At 42.1% G+C, this 26,495-nt stretch overlaps 1 protein-coding gene across 4 annotated transcripts in view; it reads right to left on the bottom strand.

Annotated features, from left to right (window-relative positions):
- Positions 1-22,056, bottom strand: part of PLEKHB2 (pleckstrin homology domain containing B2) — a 49,162-nt gene extending 27,106 nt beyond the window's left edge. Inside the window, exons 1-4 of one of the 4 annotated variants that reach the window (XM_030840460.2) lie at positions 21,954-22,056; positions 8,468-8,512; positions 5,241-5,393; positions 4,120-4,222 (exon numbers count right to left, since the gene is read on the bottom strand). In XM_030840460.2, the coding sequence (XP_030696320.1) occupies positions 4,120-4,222; positions 5,241-5,393; positions 8,468-8,504 (293 nt within the window). In that variant the 5' untranslated portion in view covers positions 8,505-8,512; positions 21,954-22,056. Of the gene's footprint in view, positions 1-4,119; positions 4,223-5,240; positions 5,394-8,467; positions 8,513-21,924 lie in introns of all 4 variants that reach the window. The other 3 variants (XM_030840462.3, XM_030840461.3, XM_030840459.2) reach the window with 3 other exon arrangements.
- Positions 22,057-26,495: the final 4,439 nt, after the last annotated feature.

Consider the following 26,495-nt stretch of genomic DNA (forward strand, 5'->3'; position numbering starts at 1 on the left):
ACTCTCTTAACTTTCAAGTATATGAGACAGTATTATTAATTATAGTCACTATGCTGTACAATAGATGCCCAGAACTCACTCATTTTACAGCTGGATGCTTGTACTCTTTGTCCAATATCTCCCCCATTTCCCTCAACCCCTGGCAAACACCATTCTACTCTCTACTTCCATGATTTTGGCTTTTTTAGATTCTACATATAAGTAAGAACATATAGTATTTTTCTTTCTCTGTCTGGCTTACTTCACTTAGCATAATGCCCTCAAGGTCCATTTATGTTGTTGTAAAGGCAGGGTTTCCTGTTTTATGGTTGATTAACAGTCCATTACCCATGCATGCACAAGTCTGTGTGTGTGTGTGTGTGTGTATGTGTGTGTGTGTGTGTGTATCACATTTTATTTATCAGTTCATCCATCATCAGACACTTGAGTTGTTTCCATGTCTTGGCTACTACGAATAATGCGAGAAACACAGGGGTACAGCTACCTCTTTGAGACAATGATTTAATTTCCTTCAGATGTATACACAGAAGTGGCATTGCTGAATCATATGCTGGTTCTACTTTTAATTTTTTGAGGAACCTCCATACTGTTTTCCATAGTGGCTGCACAAAGTTACATGCCCACCAATAGTGCACAGGGTTCCCTTTTCTCCACACCCTCACCAATACTTATCTTTTGTCTTTTTGATAACAGCCATTCTAAGGTGTGAGGTGACCTCACTGTGGTTTTGGTTTGCACTTCCCTGATTATTAGTGATGTTGAGCACCTTTGGGAAAACATTTTTTCAAGTCCTTTCCCCATCTTTTAATTGGTTCGTTTTTATGCTATGGAGTCATACAAGTTCCCTATATATTTTAGATATTAAACCCTTATCACATAAATGGTTTGCAAATATTTTCTCCTATTCCATAGATGCCTTGTTATTTTTCTAATTGTTTCTTTTGCTGTGCAGTTTTTTAGTTTAATGTAGTCCCAATTTGTTTACTTCTGCTTTTGTTGCTTGCACTTTTGGTGTCATATCTAAAATCGCTGCCAAGACCAATGTCAAAGACCTTTTCCCCATGTTTCCTTCTAGTAGGTTTACAGTTTACGGTCTTACATTTAAGTCTTCAATCCATTTCAAGTTAATTTTTGTGACTGGTCAAGATAGGGAGTAAGTCCTTTCTGAAAAATCTGGGTTCTACACTCTTCTAAGCATAATTCCTTTGAATGTCTTATGCCGGGGCTCGCTTATCCTTCTCTGCCTTCCAGTGTTCTAAAATGACAAGCCCTGGGGGAACCTTCCAGTCTCTGCTAAGGTCCCAAGGATATCATAGGCTCAAGGGTTTTTCCTTGGCTTTTTCAAGAAGTATCAGCACCTCTACAGACCGCAGGGTACTACCAAAAATGTTTAAGATTTAATTAGCTCATCTTGTTACTGCTTCTGGGAGTTGGGGTAGGGTTAAAAACTGTGATACATCTCAACAGAATCTTCTATTTCTTTTTCTGACTGTTGCTCTTTGTATTCTGTGATTGAAGTTAAACTTCTTTATTTGGCTGTCGCTTCTGAATGTCTTCCCCTTCATTTCACTAGGTAGTTGAGGAAGATGACACAGATTCATTTCCCCCTTTTTTCTCAGAGGTCTCTGTCATGGGTTGAATTGTATCCCCTGCAGAAAGATAAGCTTAAGTCCTAATCCCCAGTACAGGTGAATTATTTAGAAACAGGGTCGCTGCAGATGGAGTCAAATTAAGATGAGGTCATACTGAATGAAGGTGTCCTTATAAGAAGAGGAAATGTGGACACAGACACACAGGGAGAATACCATGTTATAACAGAGGCAGAGACTGGAGTGGTGCAGCTGCAAGCCAGAGAACATCAAGGATAACCGGCCACAACCAAACCTAGGAAGAGGCCAGGAACGATTCTATCCAGAGTCTTAGAGGAAGCATGGCTCTGCTGACACAGTAACGTCAGACTTCTAGCTTCTGGAACTGTGAGAGAACAAACCTGTTGTTTTAAGGCACCTAGCTTGTGATACTGTGTTACAGCAGCCCCAGGAAACAAACAGTCTCCTCTTCTTTACTTTTTTACCTTGCTGTGTCATTTTATTTCAAGTGTGTTTCCTGTTAACAGAATAAATAGGTGGACTTTGTATTTTCTGCCCAATCTCAGATCTTATCCTTTTTAAGGAGAATTTAACCAACTCACATTTATTGAATTCACAGATATCATTGGTCTAATTACTGCTACTTCATCTCCTGTCATGCCTTATTAAGTTTACCTGCTGGGTTTTTTTATTCTTCTAGTATTATCCTCCATTGCTCTGTCCCTAATTGTACCCTTAAAATTAGACACATAAATAAACCTCTATTTTCCCATAAAGGTTAAGAAAAAGTCAGCCTTCCATGCCAAACAAGGCAAGTCCTTCAGTGTACTTTTACCCCTTCTCCCTCCTCTATGACAAAAAAGCCTCCCATGTTTTGTTAAAATATTCTAAAATTTTAGTTCTAGATGTTTTTTCCACTAGTACTTAAAGGAACCGTCCATACATGTGACATCTCAGCAAACAGCAGAATAGAGCAGTTAAGAACAAAGGGCTATGAAGACAAAGATTCAAATTCTGAGTCGAGCCTACAAGCTCTAAAACCTTGGGAAGTGTGGCAGGCAGAATGGTGCCTCCTCCCTACAGAGAGATCCATATCCTAATCCCCAGAACCTCTGAAAATGTTACCTCACCAGGCAAATGGACTCTGCAGCTATACTTAAGGTTAAGGACCTTGAAATGGAGAAGATTATACTGGATTATCGAGGCTGGCTCAAACTATTCTTAAATCCTTAAAAGCATATAACCTTCCCCAGCTACAGAGAATCAGACAGATAACAACAGGAGAAGGGCTCAGCCCAGAAGCCAAGGAATGCAGGAGGACTCTTGAAGCTAGAAAAGGCAAGGAAATGGACTCCCCGCTAGAGCCTCAAGAAGGGATCATGGCCCTGCCAACACTTTGAAACCTAGTGTAGAACTCTGACCTCCAGAAATGTAATCAGAAATGTGTACTGTTCGAAGCCACTAAGCTTGTGGTAATTTATCACAAGAGCATTAAAAACTGATACAGAAAGTTACTTAACCTCACTATGCCTCAATTTCTTACAACAGAACAGTATCCACTTTATAAGATATGGTGAGGATTAAACAACATACATAAAGCAGTTAGCACAGTACCCAGTGCAAAGTAAGTGTTCAAATTATTAAAGAGTAAAAATATAGATCCAGTTTATAAAAAAGTAGCAAACTGGCTTGACCTGTGTTCATTTCTCCATTAGTCTTTAGGAAAGGTACATCTTTTCCAGAAAGTGCTATTTAAGATTCACTAATATAAATGAGAAGAATGTAAAAATGAAACTACATCTAGGATTTAAAATAAACCCTAGAGATCTGCAATGTCCAGAGTTAACCTTTGTTAGTGGTACAGTGTGGACAGGAAAAAAAAAATCAGTGTTTTCAAGATTCTGATCCCACATCAATGCTAATGTTAACAGACTGAGAATTAATAAAGTTGGGTTTTCCTTCTTTGTGCTTCCATACCCCTTCTTCAGAGATGGCAGATGGAAATAAGAACCACCAAAAGGAGAAAGGCTATATAATACAGATGTCAGTGCTTTTTAAAAAGACATTTACATAAAAAGGACAAGATTTAAGGGGAATTCCCTGGCAGTCCAGTAGTTAGGACTCCACGTTCTCACTGCCGAGGGCCCAGGTTCAATCCCTGGTCAGGGAACTAATACCCCACAAGCCATATGGCACGGCCAAAAAAAGAAAATTTAAGAACCCACTTAACTATGCCCATTGCCCAATGTGCATCTAGTAATGAAAAAAGAGAGTGCAAAGTGACTGTATCTAATAGTTTCTGCCATACTCACTACAATGGGACCCTGCATGGGCAGCTCTGCAGAGGCAGAAACGAGGATCAGGGTTATCAGACATGGAGTGAGACTCTTAACATTTCTTTCACACAACCTCTGAGTCACTTATTCTGCTGCCTACAGGAACACGCCACTCCTGTGCTTCTCCCTTCCTCATAACTGGAAATTAAAACAGAAAACACTTTTAAAATTAAACACCCTGGAAAAAAACTTACAAACAATCATCTGTGCTTTCTGCACAAAGACTGATGGTTTTCCCATCTCGGCAAACAATCTGCAGCAGACAGTCTTTTGGCTTCCCATCTGGAGGCTGAATATCTATGAAAAATATATAGGATACAGGAGTATTTACATAGTTTTTTTTTTAAGGATTTCTTAACAGCTCAGATAAGCAAAGGACCAGAACTTCAGAACATTACAATTATAAAACATCTTTGTTCTGCTGTACAGAACCAAACACATGAATCATTACTCCATTCTAATTAAACTTCCTGCTGGAGAAACATGTAAGCCTCTTCCAGAGCACAATCCACATATGGTGATACACAAAATAGCCCAGACATTAGAAGAATAAGCACAACGAAAAGTGTTGCAAAGCATCAGTTAACAGAATACTTACTGCTTTTATTCACAAAGCATCAAACTAGATCGCTGCTTTAAAAGTGAAAATCGGTTGTTTAAAGTATCTCTGTGTACCAAGAAGTAAGACCTATGATATCTGAGCCTGGTTTAAGTAAGGATTTCGATAGCTAGTCCATAGAGGCTTGTGTTTCAAGAACTTATAGGGGCAGGATATTATTACACCAATGGTTACTACAGCAGCCTCTTTATTCCAAATAGCAACAGAGCTAATAAAACAAACAGGGAAGCCTACATATGCCATTAATTAGAAATAGAAAAGTCTATGCTTATTAAAAAAAAAAAAAAACTATTCCTTCAATAGTTGTGATAATTATATTGAAAGACATCATGGATTTTAAGAAACTGACTAGAGTTGTTATCAATAAGCCAGTTTCTGAGTCACAAAATCTATACTGCCTAGGGTAGCTCCATCCTTCTTGGGGTTCCCAGCACTCTGGTTCCTTAGTCTTCCACCACCTTCTCCATGAGAGAGAACGGAAATGTGGACTGATGGGTCTGATTCAGAGGAGAAAATTAATCTGCCAACCCACATGGGTCATAATCCAAGTGTCTGGTTTCATCTGGTTACCTCTTCCCAGATGAAACCCTTCTTTGGTCTGTAAATGAAAGCAGAATGGGTAAGGAAGAAGAATCAACTCCCATCAAGAAAGCAGAAGGGCAGGCGACAGAAGCTGGACAAGACAGACCCACTTACCCCGACATTCATGTCCCGTGCGGATGTTGATGCAGTCCACGGGCATGTGGACCTTATCCTCCACACTCTGCCGAGTTTGGTCATCATAATAGATCAGGTGACCATCTGACCACAGGTCAAACCAATTCTTCTTCCAGCGCTTCAAAATAGTACCTGCAAAAAAGTGGGAAATGTTGCCTTTGAGTGGAAAAGCAAGGACTTTGTCCTTTAATTCACCGGTAACAGAAACAAAAGAAACTTTCCTCTGGTCCCAAAAGTATACCTGCATACAATTTCCCAGAGCAGTCCATCAAAATGGAAGTGAAAGCAGACCCGAACTGCATGAACACCCATGCTGTACCAGGGCTGCACGCAGCATGCTCTAAGATGAGAACTTCGATCTTACTGAGAACGCTGCCAACTTAAAAGTATCAAAATATTTTAAAAAAAAAGAAAGTTCAATAAAACTTTGATTTTGAGCTAATGAAACATGTCTAACATTTAACTCTCCATGTGGTATATCTAATCCTTCCCAGTAGTATCTAACTGCTAGATTGATCAGAAAACGTTGAACTGTAAAGCCTCTACACACAAATAACAGTAATACTTTCCTCTTCTGGAAAAACTTCTCTTTTTCTTGAAGGGCCTTCACATATACTCTTCTCTAATGCTCACCTTCCCTTACAGCCCACAGTGTGGGGAGTCTCCCTGCCTAAGACTATGCAGAGGCAGGCTCAGACACTGGATACATCCACACCCAGACACTGACCCAGGCCCAGGGCCTGACTCCTACCCAGCACGCATCCATCCTACTAACTCACACGTCTCTATCGGTTTGAGAGAATTCATCCATTCATTTGTAATCTTGGACTAGGCATTTAACTTCATAAAACTCTAAGTTCCTTGTCAGCCAAAAGGGAAATCTAAAAGTTACCCCTGCACCTTTCTCACATCCATACGCTACCGGCTGCATCTTTTGTTCCTATAGATCCCACCCTGTTCATGGCCAATGTGCACAAATTCCAAATATTCATCCCAGCAGCCTTCCAAATTTCTTTTACCACTATCAAACACCCACCTTGCTGAGAGGCAACCACAGCACTTGCCCAAACTGATAAATAAGTGACACCCAGCATCCATTTAACTGGCAGTGCCTGAGCTGTGCAGAAACTACCAAAGAGAGCCACCCGAACACAGACAGGTGTAATCACCGGGTTGGGGAGTTCTACCCAAGGATCGCACCTGCCATCAAAGGCCTGACTGCAGAACCCTAAATTAAGCTGTCCTCCAGAGTCCAGATACTGAGGCCTAAGAGTCTGCCAATGGCAAGAAAAGGAAACCTGAAGACAGTGGTGCATATGTGTAACTACATGTGTATCTCTGCTGCTCTGCAACTCAGTGAATATAATACAACTCACCTCATTTTAGTTTATTATGAATGATGCTTCTGCTTTAGCAAAGACGGAAAAATCAACCCAACATCAGGAGATTGGGAAATGGAATAAGTCTTACGAATACACACTTTTGAGATAACCATAACTAAGACAGTGGAAAAGTCTGTACAACTTATTTACAGAACTCCTATTTTGTGTACATCATCATGCTAAGCGCTGATGGGAAGCACAAAATTGTCAAAAGGGTCACTGTTCACTTATGTTGACAGAGCATTTACATTGAGTCATGATGGAGAAAAGACACTTGCCCTCAAAGAGTGCAGGAAGGGAAGGCACATCCTCCAGGTCTGAGCAAGGCTCTCCATGTCCCCTGACCATTTTAGGATCACCCAAGATCCTCAAAACCCAAGACAAGGAAACTTACACAAACATTGGGGCTAGATTCCAATATGTCACAACTTTTTTTTTTTTTTTAAGCCAACAATACAATAGCTGCATCTATTCTTAGACTACAGAACTGTCATAGACCTTGAAAGGACACCTGTTCAGCTCCAGGTCTGAGAACGTAAAACTAGTAACAGGACAGACAGTCTGAAAGCTCGTCTCCTGGTAGAAAGGGTGCTGATGTTGAAACGAGACAGCCCTGAGTCTGAATGTAGATTTGCCACCCATAGTTAACATCTGGACCAGTTATCAGTGAACCTCTATTTCTTCAGCTGGAAGCTGGGGTAATGCCACCCACCTCACAGAGCTGTTGTGATAATTATATTGATATAAAAATCTGTACAATGGGAACACAAACAAGCTTCATAAATAGTTTTTATAAACCGTCTAAGGTATGCAAGTCCATTCTTCCTTGCTAGGCTCAATTTTAGCTAAGTATTGAAAATATTCCTTAAATACAAATTCATATCTGAACAATACAGTATGTATCACCACTCAAGCTTTTGCTGGAGTCATAAACAATATACTAGTCACTTTTCCCTTAATGCTGCTCTTTCTAGAACACAGCAGAATAATCTGCTTACTCTTTCTGCAATAAACAGAGCTGCTCCTTCCTGCTTTAAAACATACTATGAATCCTACTTAAGGTGGCAGCCTCAGAGATAAGCAGAGTTAAGTATATGCAAGCCCATAGAGATGAGTCTAAGAAAATGAACTTAATCCCATAAAAAAAGAACTGAGTCCCTTCTCCAGAGTCCTTTTGGAGACACAAAAGATTTGGTTTTTGATAAACTTGTTCCCTCGGGTCAAATCTTAATCTATAATTAAAGACTCTAGTATTTCAGAATCTGGTCACTGTTCAATCCCCAGATGAGACAGGTGTTTCCCACAAAGCGAGCAGTACCTCCATGCTAATATATTAGCTCAGCTCCATGGCAATATATCAGCTCAGCTTGGGTAGATCCAAGAACCTCAGGTCAGCCGTTAATAATACAGCATGCTAGGGACTTCCCTGGCCATCCAGTGGTTAAGATTCTATGCTTCCATTGCAGGGGGCACAGGTTCCATCCCTGGTCGGGGAACTAACTTTGTCGCACGGCATAGCCAAATAATAATAATAATAATAATAATAATAATAATAATAATAATATAGCACGCTAGTGAGAAAAGAGAAACCAGCAGGAACTATTACTGTCCCCTGGTTCCTGTCAAGCCAGCAACCAAGAAGCTCCACGTGTGCAGAAAAACTGTTCATAGAGCTCTAAAAATCTGCAAGAGGAAATCCAGGGCAACAACATTAGTAAGACTTTGTTATTTGTTTGTAAACACTGGCAGTGTCAGCCACAGAAATAAAGATGTGCCCTAAGGCAACACTAAACCCAGCCCAAGGGGCTCACGTCCTGTACTTACTCTGTCTCAGCAACCATCCACTCTTCACAAACGCCATCTTTCCACCTGTAGAAGAAGAAACAGGCAGGTTCAAAATTATACCCAGAAAACAGAATGACCCGTATGAGCTGTTTCTACTCAAAACACTTCTGACACCAAATGTGTGGGGTTTTTCCATACCAACAACTAATTTTCCAGTTCTCAGGACACCAACTGGATGTCTACTGATTCAATTAGATTCTGACACTAACTACCTGGCCTTAGCATCAGACCTCACAGCTTAAGGGCTCAGTTCCACAAGAGTGCTCCCACTTTAGACACAAGTCCTGGGCCACCCATATTTCTGATCTATAAATTGGGGGTGCCCACAACCCCCTCCTGAGATTCGATAATTTGCTAGTATGGCTCACAGTGCCTCAGGAAGGCACTTTACTTACTATTACTTATTCATTATAAAAGGATACAACTCAGGAACAGCAAGATGGAAGAGATGCAGAGGACAAGGATTGGGGGAAGAGCGCAGAGCTTCCATGCCTCTCCAGCCACCATTCTCCCAGCATCTCCATGTGATCACTGGAACCCTGTCATTTAGGGGTTTTTAAGGAGGTTCCATTAGGTAGCCATGACTGATTACATCATTGGACACTGGTCCTTAAGCTCCATCTCCAGCCTCTCTACCATCTCTGGAGGTCCAGGGATGGGGCTGAAAGTTCTTTTTATTTTTTATTTATACATTTATTTATTTTATTTTTGGCTGCGTTGGGTTTTTGTTGCTGCACGCAGGCTTTCTCTGGTTGCGGCGAGTGGGGGCTACTCTTCGTTGCGGTGCACAGGCTTCTCACTGCTGTGGCTTCTCCTGTTGCGGAGCATGGGCTCTAGGTGTGCAGGCTTCAGTAGTTGTGGCTCAGGGCCTCTAGAGCGCAGGCTTAGTAGTTGTGGCGCACAGGCTTAGCTGCTCCGTGGCATGTGGGATCTTCCTGGACCAGGGCTCAAACCCATGTCCCCTGCATTGTCAGGCGGATTCTTAACACTGCACCAACAGGGAAGCCCCTGGGGCTTAAAGTTCTAACCTGCTCATCACAAGCTTGGTCCCTCTGGCAACCAGCCCTACCCTGAAGTTATCTAGGGGCCCATCATCTCATTAACATAAACTTAGATATGGCTGAAAGGGGTTTATTATGAATAAAAAGACAACAAAAAGACACCCCTAGTACCTCTATCTCTCAGGAAATTCCAAGAGTTTTAGAAGTTCATATGTTTCTTATTATATCACAAAATCACAGCCCTTTGGTCTCTCTATCCTTAGCCCTTTCAGTGTCAGCTGAGGAAAGGACCAAAGCCATTTTACCTCACTGGCCACCTGGAATTTACCCAGTACCTCCTTAATATGGCCAATACAACCCCCCACGCGCACCCTAGGCTTTAGCCTCAGCACCCTGTCCACCTAACTAAGTCTAACTCCACTTACATCTAACAGACATAAAGCAGCCCTAGAACACAGCTGCACACAGCCCAGTAAGGTGCGCACTGGTGTCAGCAGGTGGAGTGGCCAGGTCAGAGCAGAACACCAGAAGTCATGAAGAAAAAGGTTGATAAATTTAACTCCATAAAAATAAAAATCTGAGTGGCAAAAAATAAAGTCAAAAAGACCAATAAAAGATTAAGAAAAATACGTTTTACAACCATATATATGGCAGCAGTGAGTTAATTTCCTTCACATACAAAGCTCACTTATAACAGACACAACAATCATTTGGCAGTTCACAGGAAAAGAAACATGAATGGGCAAAAAACTCATAAGCTACTCCATTTCTCTCTCAATTCAACTAACAAAATTCAAATCACAAGTTAACAATATTACCTATCAGAGGGCCACAAATGAAAAAAACTATGATACCCAGAAAGGAGAAAGCATAATGGCAGGAATGAAAACTGTTGTTAACATTTTGGGAGGGAAATTTGACAATATCCATCCAAATTTTAGATATTCATATACTTTGACCTAGCTTTCTCACCATTACTAGAAATATGCCTCATTGATAAACATACACAGGTTCACCAACACATGTGTAACACTAGCCCCAACCAAAGGGCTCCACGAAAGAGGACTGCTTAATGAGCACCTCCACCCATGGCATATTTATGCAGATGTGAAAAGGAATGAAGTAGAACAGTATGTGCTGATGAGCACACGTAGCTGATACCCACACAGCTATTTTCTGGAAGGAATCATAAAAACTGTTAACAACGTGTACCTCTGAGGAGAGGAATGAGGCAGTGCTGCATATGTGTCAGAAAAGAGGGTGACTATTCAGGCCTATTACACCTTTCTGTACTATTTAAGTTTTTTAAAACAACTTGCGGGGCTTCCCTGGTGGCGCAGTGGTTAACAATCTGCCTGCCAATGCAGGGGACACAGGTTCGAGCCCTGGTCCAGGAAGATCCCACATGTCACGGAGCAACTAAGCCCGTGCACCACAACTACTGAGCCTGCGCTCTAGAGCCCGCGAGCCACAACTACTGAGCCCGCATGCCACAACTACTGAAGCCCACGCACCACAACAACTACTGAAGCCCACGCGCCTACAGCCCGTGCTCCACAACAAGAGAAGCCACTGCAATGGGAAGCCCGTGCACCGCAACGAAGAGTAGCCCCTGCTCACCACAACTAGAGAAAAGCCCGCGTGCAGCAACAAAGACCCAACGCAGCCAAAAATAAAATTAAATAAATAAATTTTAAAAAAACATTTGCAAGTATTGTATCATTTTATTTTTGAAATCAACACATATTATTTGGAGGTTGAGATTATGGGCCACTTTTGTTTTCTACTTTAGCAGTTTTAGGTATTCTCTTTAAGGCACAAAGGTTTGGAAGGTTAGCAAAATGGAGCAGAAGCCCAAGTGGGCACTTCAAAAGAACAAATGAGTTCTCCCTCATTTAACTTTCCCCATGTCTAAGAATGGCTCGAGTCTCACAAATCATCCTATATTCCAGCATCTCCAAAATCCTGTAATCTGAAGGTTCTTAGCCTCCCTGCAGTTTCTGCAAATTCATGCTGTCTGTCCTCACCAAGAAAGGAAAGACGTTTTTCATTTTTCCCTCCCACATTTAGGTACTCAAACGTACAGTCCCAGATGAACTAGATGCACAGTCAGTCTCTTCTCTTTCTCTCAGTGCTTGTTCACACTGCTCACTGCTGCTGCGAGACACCTGCTGACAGTGAAGGGACGAGCCTGAGGGCAGCTGACTGTTGAGATGGCAGCGCTAACTGCTGAGTCACTGACTCACCCAACCAGGGATCTCCCGCTAATGCAAGGCTTTCCATTAAGCAAAACGATGTGTTTCTTCATTATTTAAACTGAGTTGAACTAGTTTCCTGCAACTTGCAGCCTAAAACATCCTAAAACAATCATTTACTTCCAAAAGGATTCGAGGCACAGAAATAATACCAACATATTTTCATTCAACAAATATTCTTTGAACATCTAATGTGTGCCCAGCCTTGCAGCAGGCACTAAGGATACAGCAGTGACCAAGCTAAAACCCCTGCTTTCATGTTAGCTTACATTCTAATGGAAGAAACAGGTTACACTTGTAAGCTAAAAAGATAGAGGATGGAGTGTTATAGATAGCATCACATCTCTGCAGTGATACTATTACCCCAGAACATAAAACTGGAAGGGTATATAACACGTATTCAACTCATGCCAAATCCTGGATATTTATACTAAAACTTCCTACGATCATAACATAAACTCATTTATTTTTCTTTGGAAAATAGCTGGGAATAGATCACAAATTACTTGTAGAATGTATTGGGAGCTACCTAGATACAATACAAATTTAAAACCTGACTGAAATGTTGTCATACAACTTTGCTGGTACCTTCTGAGTTGGTTATGGAACCAAATGAACAGTGCAAAAATGTGATGCAACAGGAAGGAGTCTCCCGAACTTCTGTGGTAAATTTTTTTAAATCTCTCATGATTCTTGATATTAATTTGGCTGTTATTTGCTGACAATCATAATAGTCAAAATGTCAGCTCAGCCTAACAATGATATTAAGAACAGCTTCATTTATTCACAGGTCTTCAAGAATCCGAGTCCAACAACTTTAGGTGGCTGTAAGATTAACACCACCACCAGTAGCATCCAGGAGAATAAAGAGTTAAAAACAGAGTTCCTTAAGGACCTAGAGCTTTCCAGTTATCTACTAATTGTATGGGTCAGCATCTGAGTCGCCAGATATTGTGCCTATGTTTTCTTCGGCATTTCTTTGGGGTGAGGCGGGGTTTCTTTTACTTCTCAGGTAGATGTGGCTCAAGGGATGTCAACAAGAGAAAACTGGGGCTTCCCTGGTGGCGCAGTGGTTAAGAATCCCCCTGCCAGTGCAGGAGATACGGGTTCGAGCCCTGGTGTGGGAAAATCCCACATGACACGGAGCAGCTAAGCCCGTGCGCCACAACTACTGAGCCTGCGCTCTAGAGCCCGCGAGCCACAACTACTGAAGGCTGTGTGCCTAGAGCCTGTGCTCCGCAATGGGAGGAGCCACCACAATGAGAGACCCTCGCACCACAACGAAGAGTAGCCCCCGCTCACCGCAACTAGAGAAAGCCTGCGTGCAGCAACGAAGACCCAACGCAGCCAAAAATAAATAAATAAATGTACTAAGAAAAGAGAAAACTGAAAAGCCAACTTGGAAATCAATTTCAGGCCACTGGAGTCAAGAATTTAAAATGGAAAAAAAACCTTCTCCATCAAGAGGACAACATTATAAACATATCTCTGGCGTGCCTATATAAAATAGTTCCAAACTATTAAAGAAAGAGAAAATTAGATTACAAGGTAGAAAGAAACCTGAACTGAAATTAGCAATAGAAACCCAGGACTTTTTATAAAAGGCTAGTTGTTCTGCGGACTCAAGCAGCTTCTTATCTGGTATCATCCTGTCTACCATTAGTCATTATGTGAAACAATCTCACATGTCCAGATCTTTATCTCTAATACTGGTCTCCTCTAAAAGGAGCCAGTACTCCTTGAAAACGAGCTGGTTACAATTCAGGGACAGGACACCTCAAGATGTGCCTAAGTTGTCTTACTGTCAAAAAAACAAAGATGATTTCAGGAAAAAAAAAAGTCAACCAGCTGAAGAAACGGCATCTAATGCCCAAATTGTGACAACATGGGTGCCAATGTGAAAATAATAATTATGGTTCATTAGAACCAACTGAGACTAAAAGGCATCCTAAGTATAAAATGATTAAAACCATATACATGACTATAGAATGTTTTAGAGAAACACACCTTCCAATGTGACTTCAATTTCACAACTGGGGTGGGGGAGGTGCGGGGTGGGTTAAAAAAAGGTTAAACACTTTGATTTGTGTAATTCCTTCCTCTCAGTAAATAATTCAAACAGTTATTGAATTAACAAGTAAGAGATGTTTGTTGTTTACTGTCTAAGATGTTAGGATTTCTTTTTAAGACAAGAAGTCTAGATTTCTGAGTTAAGGACTCAAGTGTACTGCTACATAGGCAGCAGAGAAGACCGCAGGAACAGGTTTCAAACCATCCTAAAACTTACACTGCTGGGGAGAAATGACTCCTGGAAAAGAACCCTGGATTCACACCCTCAGCAATGCGCTGAGTTTGGTTACTTGCACTTTCTGGGCAAGCACTTACAAGCCAATCTCCAGAAGTCAGAAGAAGCCAAGAGGATATTAAAGGAGCTTCCTGGACGTCCCTGGTGGCACAGTGGTTAAGAATCTGCCTGCCAATGCAGGGGCCACAGGTTCGATCCCTGGTCCGGGAAGATCCCACATGCCGTGGAGCAACTAAGCCCGTGCACCACAACTACTGAGCCTGCGTGCCACAACTACAGAAGCCCGCACACCTAGAGCCCGTGCTCCACAACAAGAGAAGCCACCGCAATGAGAAGCCCGTGCACCGCAACGAAGAGTAGCCCCCACTCACCGCAACTAGAGGAAGCCCACATGCAGCAACAAAAACCCAACCCAGCCAAAAATTAAATAAATAAACTTATTTTAAAAAAATAAAATAAAGGAGCTTCCTAAAGCACCTGTGGTGTCTTCACTCAGATCAGGCAACATTATCAGCCAACAGTCATCTTCTTGGGGGACTGAGGCTGGACATTTTACCATCTAGCAGAGACCGCAAGATGGGCAGTCCTCTGAGGGCAGAAAAGTAAGTTCTTTATCTCCATTAAAGGGGTATGTGTCCTTTGTGCCTACCAGCCTCTGCTGTCAGGTACCGTGTTGGTATCCCATCACCACTGGAGCATACTGCCTCATCAGCAGGAGCACCCTCGCCTCTGGCTCCCAACCCATAAGCAAGATGTAACACAATACAGACCCCCACACTGGGCCATGTAAGTAAGAGACGCCAAGGGTAACAAGTACTTAAATAAGCAGCTGCCTCATCTGCTCCCAAATGACCCACCTCACCTATGCTGGACCACAGCTAAATCCTTCTATCTAGAGTCTGTCCCCTGCCAAGCTCCTCCAATGTATCCTGAACCCTGACCACAAAGCAGAGGAGAAGAAAACATTGCCTATCACTCAGCCTACTTGCCCTCAGCCTTATAGAGCATTCACATGCCACTGCCTAAAACAGGTACCCTACTCATTAGCCTAGACCAATTCCTGGCCCTGAATCCTGCTAGCCTGCCCTGCGTTGAGGTTACCTAGGACCAGTGCTCTGAGGGGAAAAAGAAAAAAAGGCAGACTTTAAAAATCCATCTTCCCGGGCTTCCCTGGTGGTGCAGTGGTTGAGAGTCCGCCTGGCGATGCAGGGGACACGGGTTCGTGCCCCGGTCCAGGAAGATCCCACATGCCGCGGAGCGGCTGGGCCTGTGAGCCATGGCCGCTGAGCCTGCGCGTCCGGAGCCTGTGCTCCACAACGGGAGAAGCCACGGCAGCGAGAGGCCCGCGTACCACAAAAAAAAAAAAAAAAAAAAAATCCATCTTCCCATTTTTCCCTCTACAGTATATAGAAATATTACATATTTCTGGAAAATACATATTTCTTGATACTAAACACTACAAATCACATGAGAGTTATTTTCAAAGACAGAAGACACAACAGTGACATTAAAATGAGAATCCAGGGATTTCCCTGGTGGTCCAGTGGTTAAGAATCGCCTTCCAATGCAGGAGACACGGGTTCGATCCCCGGACGGGGAACTAAGACCCCACATGTCGCAGGGCAACTAAGCCCACATGCCACAACTAGAGAGAAGCCTGAACCACGCAACGAGGAGCCCGCGTGCCTCAGCGGAGGATCCCACATGCTGCAACCAAGACCCAACACAGCCAAAACTACAAATCAATAAATATTTTAAAAATTTAAAAATGAGAATCCAAGACAAAAGATCTATGAATAACGTAAAGATCACCCATGCTGGTGACTGCTTTGCTATTTCCAACATTAATGACAGATTAAACACCTAACTCTGCTCTCTCCTGAAACGCAACTAAAATGACAGTTAAGGGGAAAACAAGGCATAAATCCACAAACACAAAGAGAATCGCAGCAGAGACAAAAGCAGATTAGATGCTAAAAACGCTGAGAAAGTTTTAAAGGCAAATGAACAAGTAGTAACTAATATAAAATATAAAAAGCTTTCTCTGCTTTTCATGTGCTAATAAGCCAAAACACAGCAAGCCAACTCTAGCCACAGAACACTGTAAAGATTCAGAAACTGGAAGTATGAGATAATGCTGAAGGTGGGGAAGAATATCAGAATTTACTGAAAGTCTTTAAGAAGAGTTAGTAGGCCCTCTACACATCCAGGCAACGACCCTCCCCAATCCTGAGGATCGTCTTTCTGGAAAAGCTGAAACACTGAGGCTCTAGTCTTGGGGACACCAGGGGTAGCTGAGAGTGGAAGAGAGATGCCAAACTTAGAGGAGTAACAGAGTAAGTGAATGTCTTAAACTCCCTGTCCTCTTCCTTTACTTAACTCCCAGACTCTCTAGCTCTGGACGAAGGGCACAGCCAAAGGTTCATTGATACTGACAATTTTTCTATAAAAAAACTGGTTTCCGGGCTTTCCTGGTGGCGCAGTGGTTAGGCATCTGCCTGCCAATGCAGGGGACATGGGTTCGAGCCCTGGTCCAGGAAGATCCCACAAGCCACAGAGCAACTAAGCCCGTGTGCCACGAATGCTGAGCTAGTGCTCTGTGGCCCGCGAGCCACAAATACTGAGTCCATGTGCCACAACTAATGAAGTCCGTGCTCCACAACAAGAGAAGCCACCGCAATGGGAAGCCTGCACACCGCAACGAAGAGTAGCCCCTGCTCGCCGCAACTAGAGAAAGCCCACGCGCAGCAAGACCCAATGCAGCCGAAAATAAATAAAATAAATAAATTTATTTTTAAAAAGATATTAAAAAAAAAAGCTGGTCTCTGCCTAAAACCCTACAGGGATTCTCATCAAGTGATAAACTTTAAACAAACACATGAACTTTCAATCAGTTTTTTTAATATCTTAAATAGAAACAGCATGTATGTTCAGACATCTGAGGAAGCTTAAAGAGACTGAAAAAAATAAAAGTAAAAAAACTCAAAAACCTCACAGGAATCAGAGACAATTGCAGGGAGCAAAGGAAAAGTTTTTAAAAAATTACTATTATCAGAAAGATGATACACAATATTGTAACCAAAAAACAAAACCAAAATGTTCTAAAATAGGAACATTCAGAGCTCTCAGTTAAACGTGATTAACCAAAATTTAAAATAGAAGAACTGAAAAGATCATGATGGAGGAAATCTCTCTGAAAGGAAAAAAAGAAAAAAAAAGGCCAAGAGATGAAAAAACTTACAGGATAAGCCTGGGATATAAAACATCCTGCTTACAGGAGAGTTTCACAAATAAACCAGCAAAAGAAGTATAAAAAAAAGTACTATACAAACATTTTCCAGAACAGGACAATACATTTCTAGACACATTTCTAGACAATATATTTCTAGACACATTTCTAGACATTTAATGAGTGTTCATTAAGATGAATTTTAAAAGATCCTCGGTAAGGTTTATAACTGAAATTTCAGAACTCTACGGACAAAGAATAGAACCTAAAAACTTCCCAGAGCAAAAAGGAGGTCACATAAAGGATAAACAAAGCATTAGGGCATCTTCATCAACAATGCTGGAAGCTGGAAGGCAATGGATCAATATCTTCAAAATGCTGAGAGAAAATTATTTTCAAGCCAGAATTCCATACCCAGTCAAATTATCAATCAAGTAGATAAAATAAAGACATTTACACGCTTGCTGAAAGACCTAAGATTTACCTTCCATGTACCCTACCCTGTTTCCAGAGCCTAGCGAAGAATGTATTCCACCAAAATGAGAGCATAAACCAAGAGGAACTAGGGGATGCAGGTGAAGGAAAGTCCCAGGGAGACAGCTGTGCCACAGGCCTAGAAAAGAAACCAGTCCAGACTGGAGGACAGTGTTGGGGGGCGGGGGAGGGGAAGGGGAAGGGACAGAGCCTGACATCTAAGAGAGTCTGGTGGACTCAAGAAGAGTGTTTACAGGAGGCAGAAGTCTTCTATGGCAAGAAGTCAAAGATTACATCTAAATCAACAGCAATGTTATCATGTCCCGAATATAAATGTAAAAAAGGCAGCTAAGAAAAGGTGAAAACGTTTGTCTCTAGTTAATGGAAAGGGAGTGAGTATTTTTTGACTCTGAGGTTTAAAGTGCTATTTGGCTTTTCAATCTATGTATATGTATTATTTTGATAAATGTGAACATGTACGCAATAATTTGAATTATCCTCAAACATACAAAAAAAAAAAAAACCCTAGATGAACACCATTTTCTTGAACCTCCCTTCTAAGAGTTCTTTAAAATGGGGGGAGAAACTTAGTATATTCTTAGCAATCAAAAATCATAAAGTATGATTTTGATAATATGCTTTGAAAAATTCATAGAGCCTAATGTTTCATAATACAGGCTTTGAAGTTAAAAGAACTGCGTTTATATCCTGGCTCAGTCACTTATAAATTACCTTGGGCAAGTTATTTAACTTTTCCAAGCCTTAATTTCTTCATCTACACAATGAGAATACTAACATCTACTTGATAGGATGTTTGGAAAATTGGGTGAAATAACTTGTGTTTGCATAGTACCTGTTAGTTACTAAAACTAACGAATGGTAGCTGCTCCCACAGCAATTATTACTACTATTTTTGCTATTATTTCCTCACTATCCACCTGACTAAAATTTGCCTAAAACATTCTAGAAGACAGAAGCACATCAGGCTGCTTCTCAAATAGCTTAGAAGACTTAGTAAGATGTGCCTGACAGTCAAAATTTGAACACATACCTAGAAGGAAAAAAAAAAAAAAATCAAACCAAAAACCTTCCCAGAATACATAACTAAATTAGTCTCTGAAGGAACAGGAGTAGCTTTTGGACGTACCTTGTTGAACTCCACTCTCCATAACTTATTTCAACCTTTCACTATTATTTATACCCTGGAGCAGGATCTAATGCATAAACTAAAACTCACTAAAGTCTGATCTGCTGCTGGTCTCTAGAGGATGCCAGCAAACTAGTTGCAAAATAGCCACATTACTCACATGCCAATAAAACCTACAGAAAGTTTTAAAAATACAAACCATATTCAACAATTCAAGTTTTTGAGGTTTGTTTGTTTGGCCACGCCTCGAGGCTTGTGGAATCTTAGTTCCCCAACCAGGGACTGAGCAGTGAGAGCCAGTCCTAATCACTGGACCGCCTGGGAATTCCCCAATTCAAGTTATTTTAAAATATGAACTCAAATCACTGTAAAAATCATTGAATCCAAAAGGGACCAACTTAAGAGGTAGAAAGAATATTGCCTTTGGAATCTGACAGTTCTGAACTGAAAACCCACTTTGCCTGGCTCCTCTAGTTAGCACTCTATCTTCCCAAGGAATAATATGACTACCTCAAGAGTGATATCTGGGGACTTCCTGACGGTCCAGTGGTTAGGACTCCGTGCTCTCACTGCCAAGAGCCCAGGTTTGATCTCTGGTCGGGGAACTAAGATCCCACAAGCTGCGAAGCGTGGCCAAAAAAGAAAAGAAAAGAAGAAAAGAGTGGTATCTGTTCTTTCTGTACCACTGACCTACATATTTCACAAATTCAGTCCCTGAGATTATCAGGAAATCTACCTACAGAATGTGCTAACTAGAAGAACTATTATTTTAGCTGTGAAAGTTGTTTCCTTATCAAAGAGAGGAAAACTCTGTTCTTCAAGGACTCCAAAACGACACAGGGGACAAGAAGGACTGGGTGATCCATCCCAGTCAGTTCATATGTGGTGTTGGCCATTTCAGGTAGCAATCAGTTCTTAATAACAAGCCCAATAATAAGCACTCATCAAAGGACAGACAGACTAAAACAAAGAGGCAAGAAAGTTCAACTCTGGCCTCATGATCAAGTTCAGAAGCAAATACACAACAAATAAAACATGACTGGTTCAACTAGCCCACTTTTTGTAACATTTTTAATAGTTTATTTTACTCAGCAGTTTTTGGCAGTTACTGACACTAATAAAGTAATTCTTTAATTTCTTTAGACATCCAGTAAAAAAGAAAAAAGACAGAGGAAATGAGAAAGAACCCAAATATTAATGTAGGATGGCAAGCTAGGAAGTATAGCAAACCTTCTAGAGAGAGTCAAGAAAAACTTCTCTACTCAGTGCTCTGTGGTGACCTAAATGGGAAGGAAATCCAAAAAAGAGGGGATATATGTATACGTATAGCTGATTCACTTTGCTGTACAGCAGAAACAGAACATTGTAAAACAACTATACTCCAATAAAAATTAATTTAAAAAAAAAGAAAGAAAAGAAAAGAGAAACCTGTGTCTTCCCCCAAGGAGTAATATGACTACCTCAAGAGTGGTATCTGTTCTTTCTATACCACTGACCTATACATTTCACAAATTCAGTCCCTGAGATTATCAGGAAATTTACCTACAGAATGTGCTAACACCATTAAAAATATGCTAGTAAAGAACCATTGTCAGGTTCTGAGCTCTTTTCTGCAGCCTCCTTCAGGAAGCATTTACTGACCACCTACACTGTGCGAGACACTCTTATCTGCCAGGATAATCCTGCAACATATGCTTGATTCCTGCCCTCAGAGATGGGGGGAGTTAAGGAATCACTACCCCACTGAGTAAACACCAAGCACAAGGGAAGCCCAGACAAGCACCTGCCCAGCTCTCTTCCCAATACCCACCTCCCATCAATAACCATCAGCCCAGCCCAGGGGCCACTCCTGAGCACAAGAGAACCAGTCGCAGAAGCACATGCACACATACACAGATATTTTGGTCATTAATTTGTCAGACAAACATTAAGCGTTGTAAATAAACAAGTAGTTAACAGTCCCAGCTTGGGCCCTAATTCCCCTCGTGACTTTTACACAAGTCACTTCCTGCATTGGCGCTGGTTTCCTCAAAGACTACCAAGACCCAGGAACTTCCCTCCCTTTAGACTAAGCGCCGCTCCCCCTGGCAGAGGCTCCACCGCGTCCTAGTCAGAGGAGGTATTAAAACACCGAAAGCTTCTCAGGAGTCAACAGCGTTTGGAATTAACCACGCATGTTCCCCTGGATCTTTTGACACTGTGATCATCCCACCTCATTCCTTTCCCCCACTCACGCTGAAAACCTGGAACTTTACTATTCGGTCATTTATGCAGACTTTTCTGTGTAAATTACTCTATTTTTGAGTTAAAAACAAACAAAAAGCACTACTCTGACGCGAAATTAAAACCCCTGACCTTCGGGGTTCCCCATGTAGTTAGGTGAGAGAATCAAACGTGGAAAAAGACCTATAATACAACACCAAGCACTTAGAGCCAACGACACTGCAAAACCAAGAGTAGGTGAAACGAGCGGAGGCGGGCCCCACCCGAGAGCGCACAGCTTCAATGCCATTCCGGACTCCTTAAGGAGGCTGCGACCTCCGGGCGGCAGGATAACCAAAAAGAGCCCCAATCCCCTCGACCAGACGGGCTGCAGGGCCCCGCGGGCAGAAAGGCGGGGTGCCGGCGGGGATCACCTGCAGGAAGGGGGCGGCAGCAGGAGCGCTCTGGCGGGGCGGGCGGCTCCAGGGGAGACTCTAGACTGACCGGGGGAGGGGGAAGGGCAGGGGGGTCTGCTCCGGAGGGGCGGCGAGCGGGCGGCTCTAGGGGAGGCTCCGGAGGGATCCGGGGAAGGGAGGCGAGGGGGAAGGGGAGTGGGGAGGAGAGGAAGGAAGGGGAGAGGAGAGGGGAAGGACTCGGGTGGGGCTGGGGTCGCTGACGGGAGTCTCCTGGAGAGGCTCCGGAGGGACCGACGCTCGGGGTGGGGAACGGAGGGCGCGGGCCTGGGGTCTCCCTGGAAGGGCGTGGGGTGGGTAAGCCCGGCCCGAGGGGGTCTGGGTCGCCCGGACCAGACAGGAACATTCACCTGCAAAGCCTCCGGCCGCAGCCACGTACCGAAGCAGGGTGGGAGCGCAAGGACACTGCCGGACTCCTCGGCTCCGACTGCCTCACGCCAGCGTCTTGGCTGCCGTCCGACGGCACGTCTCCCCGGCGCGCATGCGCACGGCACGCACTGCAGGCCGGGAGGTTCGGTGGGGCCCGGGCAAGCCTGGCTGTTGCGCGGGGTGCGCAGGCTTAAGTTTCACCTGAAAAGGAACTGTAGGCCCCGTGATCTTGCTTATAAGTACCACCGTCCAGTGAAAGAAGCCAGGCAGGGCTCTTTAGAGAAACGACTGACTCTAGAACTGCTTCGGGGAAAGTACAGCTGATTGGAGGAGCATCGTGTAGCGCCAGAAGTGCGGAATGCTCAAAAATAATGCGTGTAGGCCTGTCAAGGGACATAGGAGTCAACCTGAAACAGCTTCCAGTGCCCAAACCTGGCACAGTTATAACTTAGAATATAAAATAAGTATATTAGAGTCCATTCTGCTGTAAATAAATAATTAAATACATTACTGGGGAGAGGAGCTAACTCTTCCTTATAGAAGAATTCTAATTAATCATGCTCCATACAGAGGGTGTATTAATCTCCACCCACGCACCCCTGAGCGTGGGCTGTGCATGGTCACTTCCTCCCAGAGTGCAGTGTTGGAAAGGGGAAAAATAACTTATACGGAGGAGAAACTGACAAACGCTACTCAACCACGTGATCAAGGTTAACATCAACAGCAATAAGTCTTGTTGATAGTATTTACCCTTGATACGACATAATGACAAGGTCACTTTTCCTGCAGTCTTACTCCCCAAAACAAGCATAGCCCCAGTCTAACTATGAGAAAAACAGCAGACAAATCCCAATTGAGGGATATTCCACAAAATACCTCACCAGGGACTTCCCTGGTGGTCCAGTGGCTATGACTCCGCGCTCCCAATGTAGGGGGCCCAGGTTTGATCCCTGCTCAGGGAACTAGATCCCACATGCTGCAGATAAAAGATCCCGCGTGCCGCAGCTAAGGCCCAGCACAGCCAAATAAATAAATGAATAAATATTAAAAAAAAAAAACCTCACCAGTATTCCTCAGAACTATGAAGGTCATGAAAAACAAAGAAAGACTCACATGCAGTGTAGTGTCCTGGATGGGATCCTGTAACAGGGGAAAAAAATGTTAGTGAAAAGAATTGTAAATTCCAAATAAATTCTTGATTTTAGTTAATTGTAATTATTAGCTATTTTTAGTTTTGACAAGTGTACCGTGGTTATGTAAGATGTTAACTTTAGGGGAAACTGAGTGAAGGGTATAGTCCCTCAGTATCGTTGGGGGATACTGACCTCTCTCTGTAGAGCTACAAGTCTAACTCTGACTACCTTCAGTGTTAGGTACCTATCTTTCAGGGATTTGGAGTGTCCAAAAATACACTAACATATTGTCTTTGAGTGATGGGATTGTGCATGACTTATTTCTTCTTCCTACTTTTCTGTACTTTCCAAATTTTCTTTAATGCATCACTCAAACAACTTAAAAATCACTTTAACAACTTAACAACAAGAAAAAGTAATACTTGAATCCAGTTTGGTGAAGGTAGATGCTCTGGGAACTGGAGCAGGTGCACCCACTAGTAAGTTTTCTGGTTAATAAAATTGGCTTTCTGTCCAAGCCTGCTGACAAGAAAATTACAGTAGGGAGAAGGCTAACATTGGGTAAGCCACACATCTCCCAGTACAAAATATGTGGCCAATACTGAAAGGTGTGCTTCAGGGAACCACACTGGGTCTCTGCTTCCATCAGCTGCTTGACTCCTTGGCTCCATACAATGTGTGGTCCTCAACCCAGGCAAACCAAATTATGACCTGATTAGCCCCACTTCCCAATTACTAGTACTCTTTCTTTATTGCAAAAAAGAAAGTGATAAGTTCTTGTGGTTAAAAAAGAAAAGCTAAATAGGACATGAAGTAAAATATCATCCCCCTGCCAATCCCACATAATCTGGAATGAGAATCTTCCAAGTAACAGGAGTTAATAGACATCCTTTTATTTCCAGCTTCCTTTACCTTTTCTAAATGAATCACAGCTCTCATGTTCTCTTTGTTGGATTACTTTTTATTTTCCTGCAGCACCTATCTATCTATCTCTCTATCTATCTATAGCAGATGTGCCACTTAGGGTAGAGCAGTTGGAATTCACCAGCCCCCCAATTTTCATCAGTACCCCAAATCCATCCCAACAGACATACAATTCTAGTGAGAACAGAGTGTGGGTTGAGCCAAAGCAAAGTCCAGCTCAGGAATAGGAAGCTCGTCCACTGAGCTTGATACACCTTTGCTCCTCCTATGAGGAAATGCTGGAACTGCCTCTATTGGGTAGGAAACAATGAGTTTTGTGCACTTATATTTGACTTTATTTTGCCCTCGACATCTGCTGAGAAGCCTAGGCTTTCTTCAGTTGAGTCAATTTCTTTTGAGGAGAGCAGTTGGGTTTTTGCCCACTATAAGCATGAAACTCCCAACGCACACAAGAATGGGGAAGGGAGATGGGGTGTAGCTGTGGCACAGGCAGCCTTGCAGTTACTGTTCTTGTTTACAGGCCCATTTCTCACCACCTTTCCCCTCTGCCCCCATCACACTTGCTCTGGGTTGCAGGTTTTTCTGCCTATTTGAACCATCCACTTGAAAGTGAGTCCTTTCCCTCCCCCACCCAACCAGGGCCTCTACTACTGCTTCAGTTTTCTGTGCTGCCTATTATTTTTTAAACATCTATCATCTATTTCATAAAAGTCTAAGGAGAAAATAGAAGTGTAAAAGTGTATTGTTGATCTGCCGTCTTGAATCAGAAGCCTCCAACCCCAATTGCTTTCTCTCATGCTCAATTGTCTCAAAATGTTTGGTTAACTGACAATGCCCTTAACTTGTTTTCCAGGACTTTTACAAATACGTTTTCTTTTACCTTAATAGGGCCTTGGAAGGGAAGAGACATAGATCTCTGTGTTCAACCCAATGTGCAGAACCAAAACAGAGTTTTGTGCTCTCAAAAACTTTGCCTCCAGCTAGATGGTGAGCAGAAAACAGTGCTATTTTCCTATTAAACCCTCAGTTTATATATAGTTGACAAGAAAAACACTAAGACTCCAATATAAAAACAGGCAAAGGGACTTCCATGGTGGTCCAGTGGCTAAGACTCCACGCTCCCAATGCAGGGGGCCTGGGTTTTATATCTGGTCAGGGAACTAGATCCTACATTCCACAACTAAAAATCCCACATGCCGCAACAAAGATCCCGTGTGCTGCAACTAAGGTCCGACACAACCAAATAAATAAATATAAAAAAAAAAAGACAAAGGAAATATGAATAAATCATTCACAAAAGAAAAAATGTGAGTGCAACAAATATTTTTAAATGAATCTTGCCTGCAATCTAGCAATTGCAAATTAAAACAAATGAAATATAGATTTTCAGTGATCAAATTTTAAAAGATTTTTTGAAAATTTAATCAGCTATACATACACATATATCCCCATATCTCCTCCCTCTTGATCCTCCCTTCCACCCTCCCTATCCCACCCCTTTAGGTGGTCACAAAGCACTGAGCTGATTTCCCTGTGCTATGCAGCAGCTTCCCACCAGCTGTCTAAAAGATAGTGGGAAATTTTAAAGGATTTTTAGTGAAATACTCAATAGAAAGATTTAATGAGACGGTCACTGTGATACACTTACTTGTGCAAATGTAAATTGGTACAATCCTGGAATAAAATTTGATAATATCAAGAGGTTTAAAATACTTCATACTTGGGAATTCCCTGGTGGCCCAATAGTTAGGACTCTGCACTTTCACTGCTGAGGGCCTGGGTTCAATCCCTGGTCAGGGAACTAAGATCCCCTCAAGCCGCGTGGCACCACCAAAAAAAAAAAAAAAAAACTTCATACTCTTTAAACCAGTAATTCTTTGAGGCAACTATCCCATAATAAACAGAAACTCCAGCCAAAAATTGTTTACAAGGATGTACATCAGGTATGTAAGAAATGGAAATTAAAACAATCCTGAATACACTACTATATATAAAATAGATAAGCAACAAGGATTTACTGTTTAACACAGGAAATAATATTCAGTATCTTGTAATAACTTATAATGGAAAATAAACTGAAAAAAAATATATATATCTATATAACTGAATCACTTTGCTGTATACCTGAAACTAACACAATATTGTAAACCAACTACTTCAACTAAAAAAAAAAAAAAAAATCCTGAGATACAATTTCATACCTACCTGTTTGGCAAAAATCTAAAACTTCATGGTAAATGTGGCAAATATGTGAAGGTACCAGAGTTCATATCTTAGTGGGGATAGTGTAGCTTGTTACAAACACTTTAAAGAACAATTCAGCACTACCTAGTAAGTTTTAAGGTGCATGTACCCTATGACCAAACAATTCTGCTTCTAGGCAAGTGCCTTAGCATAGTATTTTCAAACTGTCTGACTCCCACCTACAATAATAAATTTACTTCATAACTCAGTACATAACATATGAGTAAAAAAATTTATATAAAAATAACTTT

This window comes from Globicephala melas, chromosome 7, assembly GCF_963455315.2.
Source record: "Globicephala melas chromosome 7, mGloMel1.2, whole genome shotgun sequence".
In the NCBI taxonomy this organism is placed as follows: Eukaryota; Metazoa; Chordata; class Mammalia; order Artiodactyla; family Delphinidae; genus Globicephala; species Globicephala melas.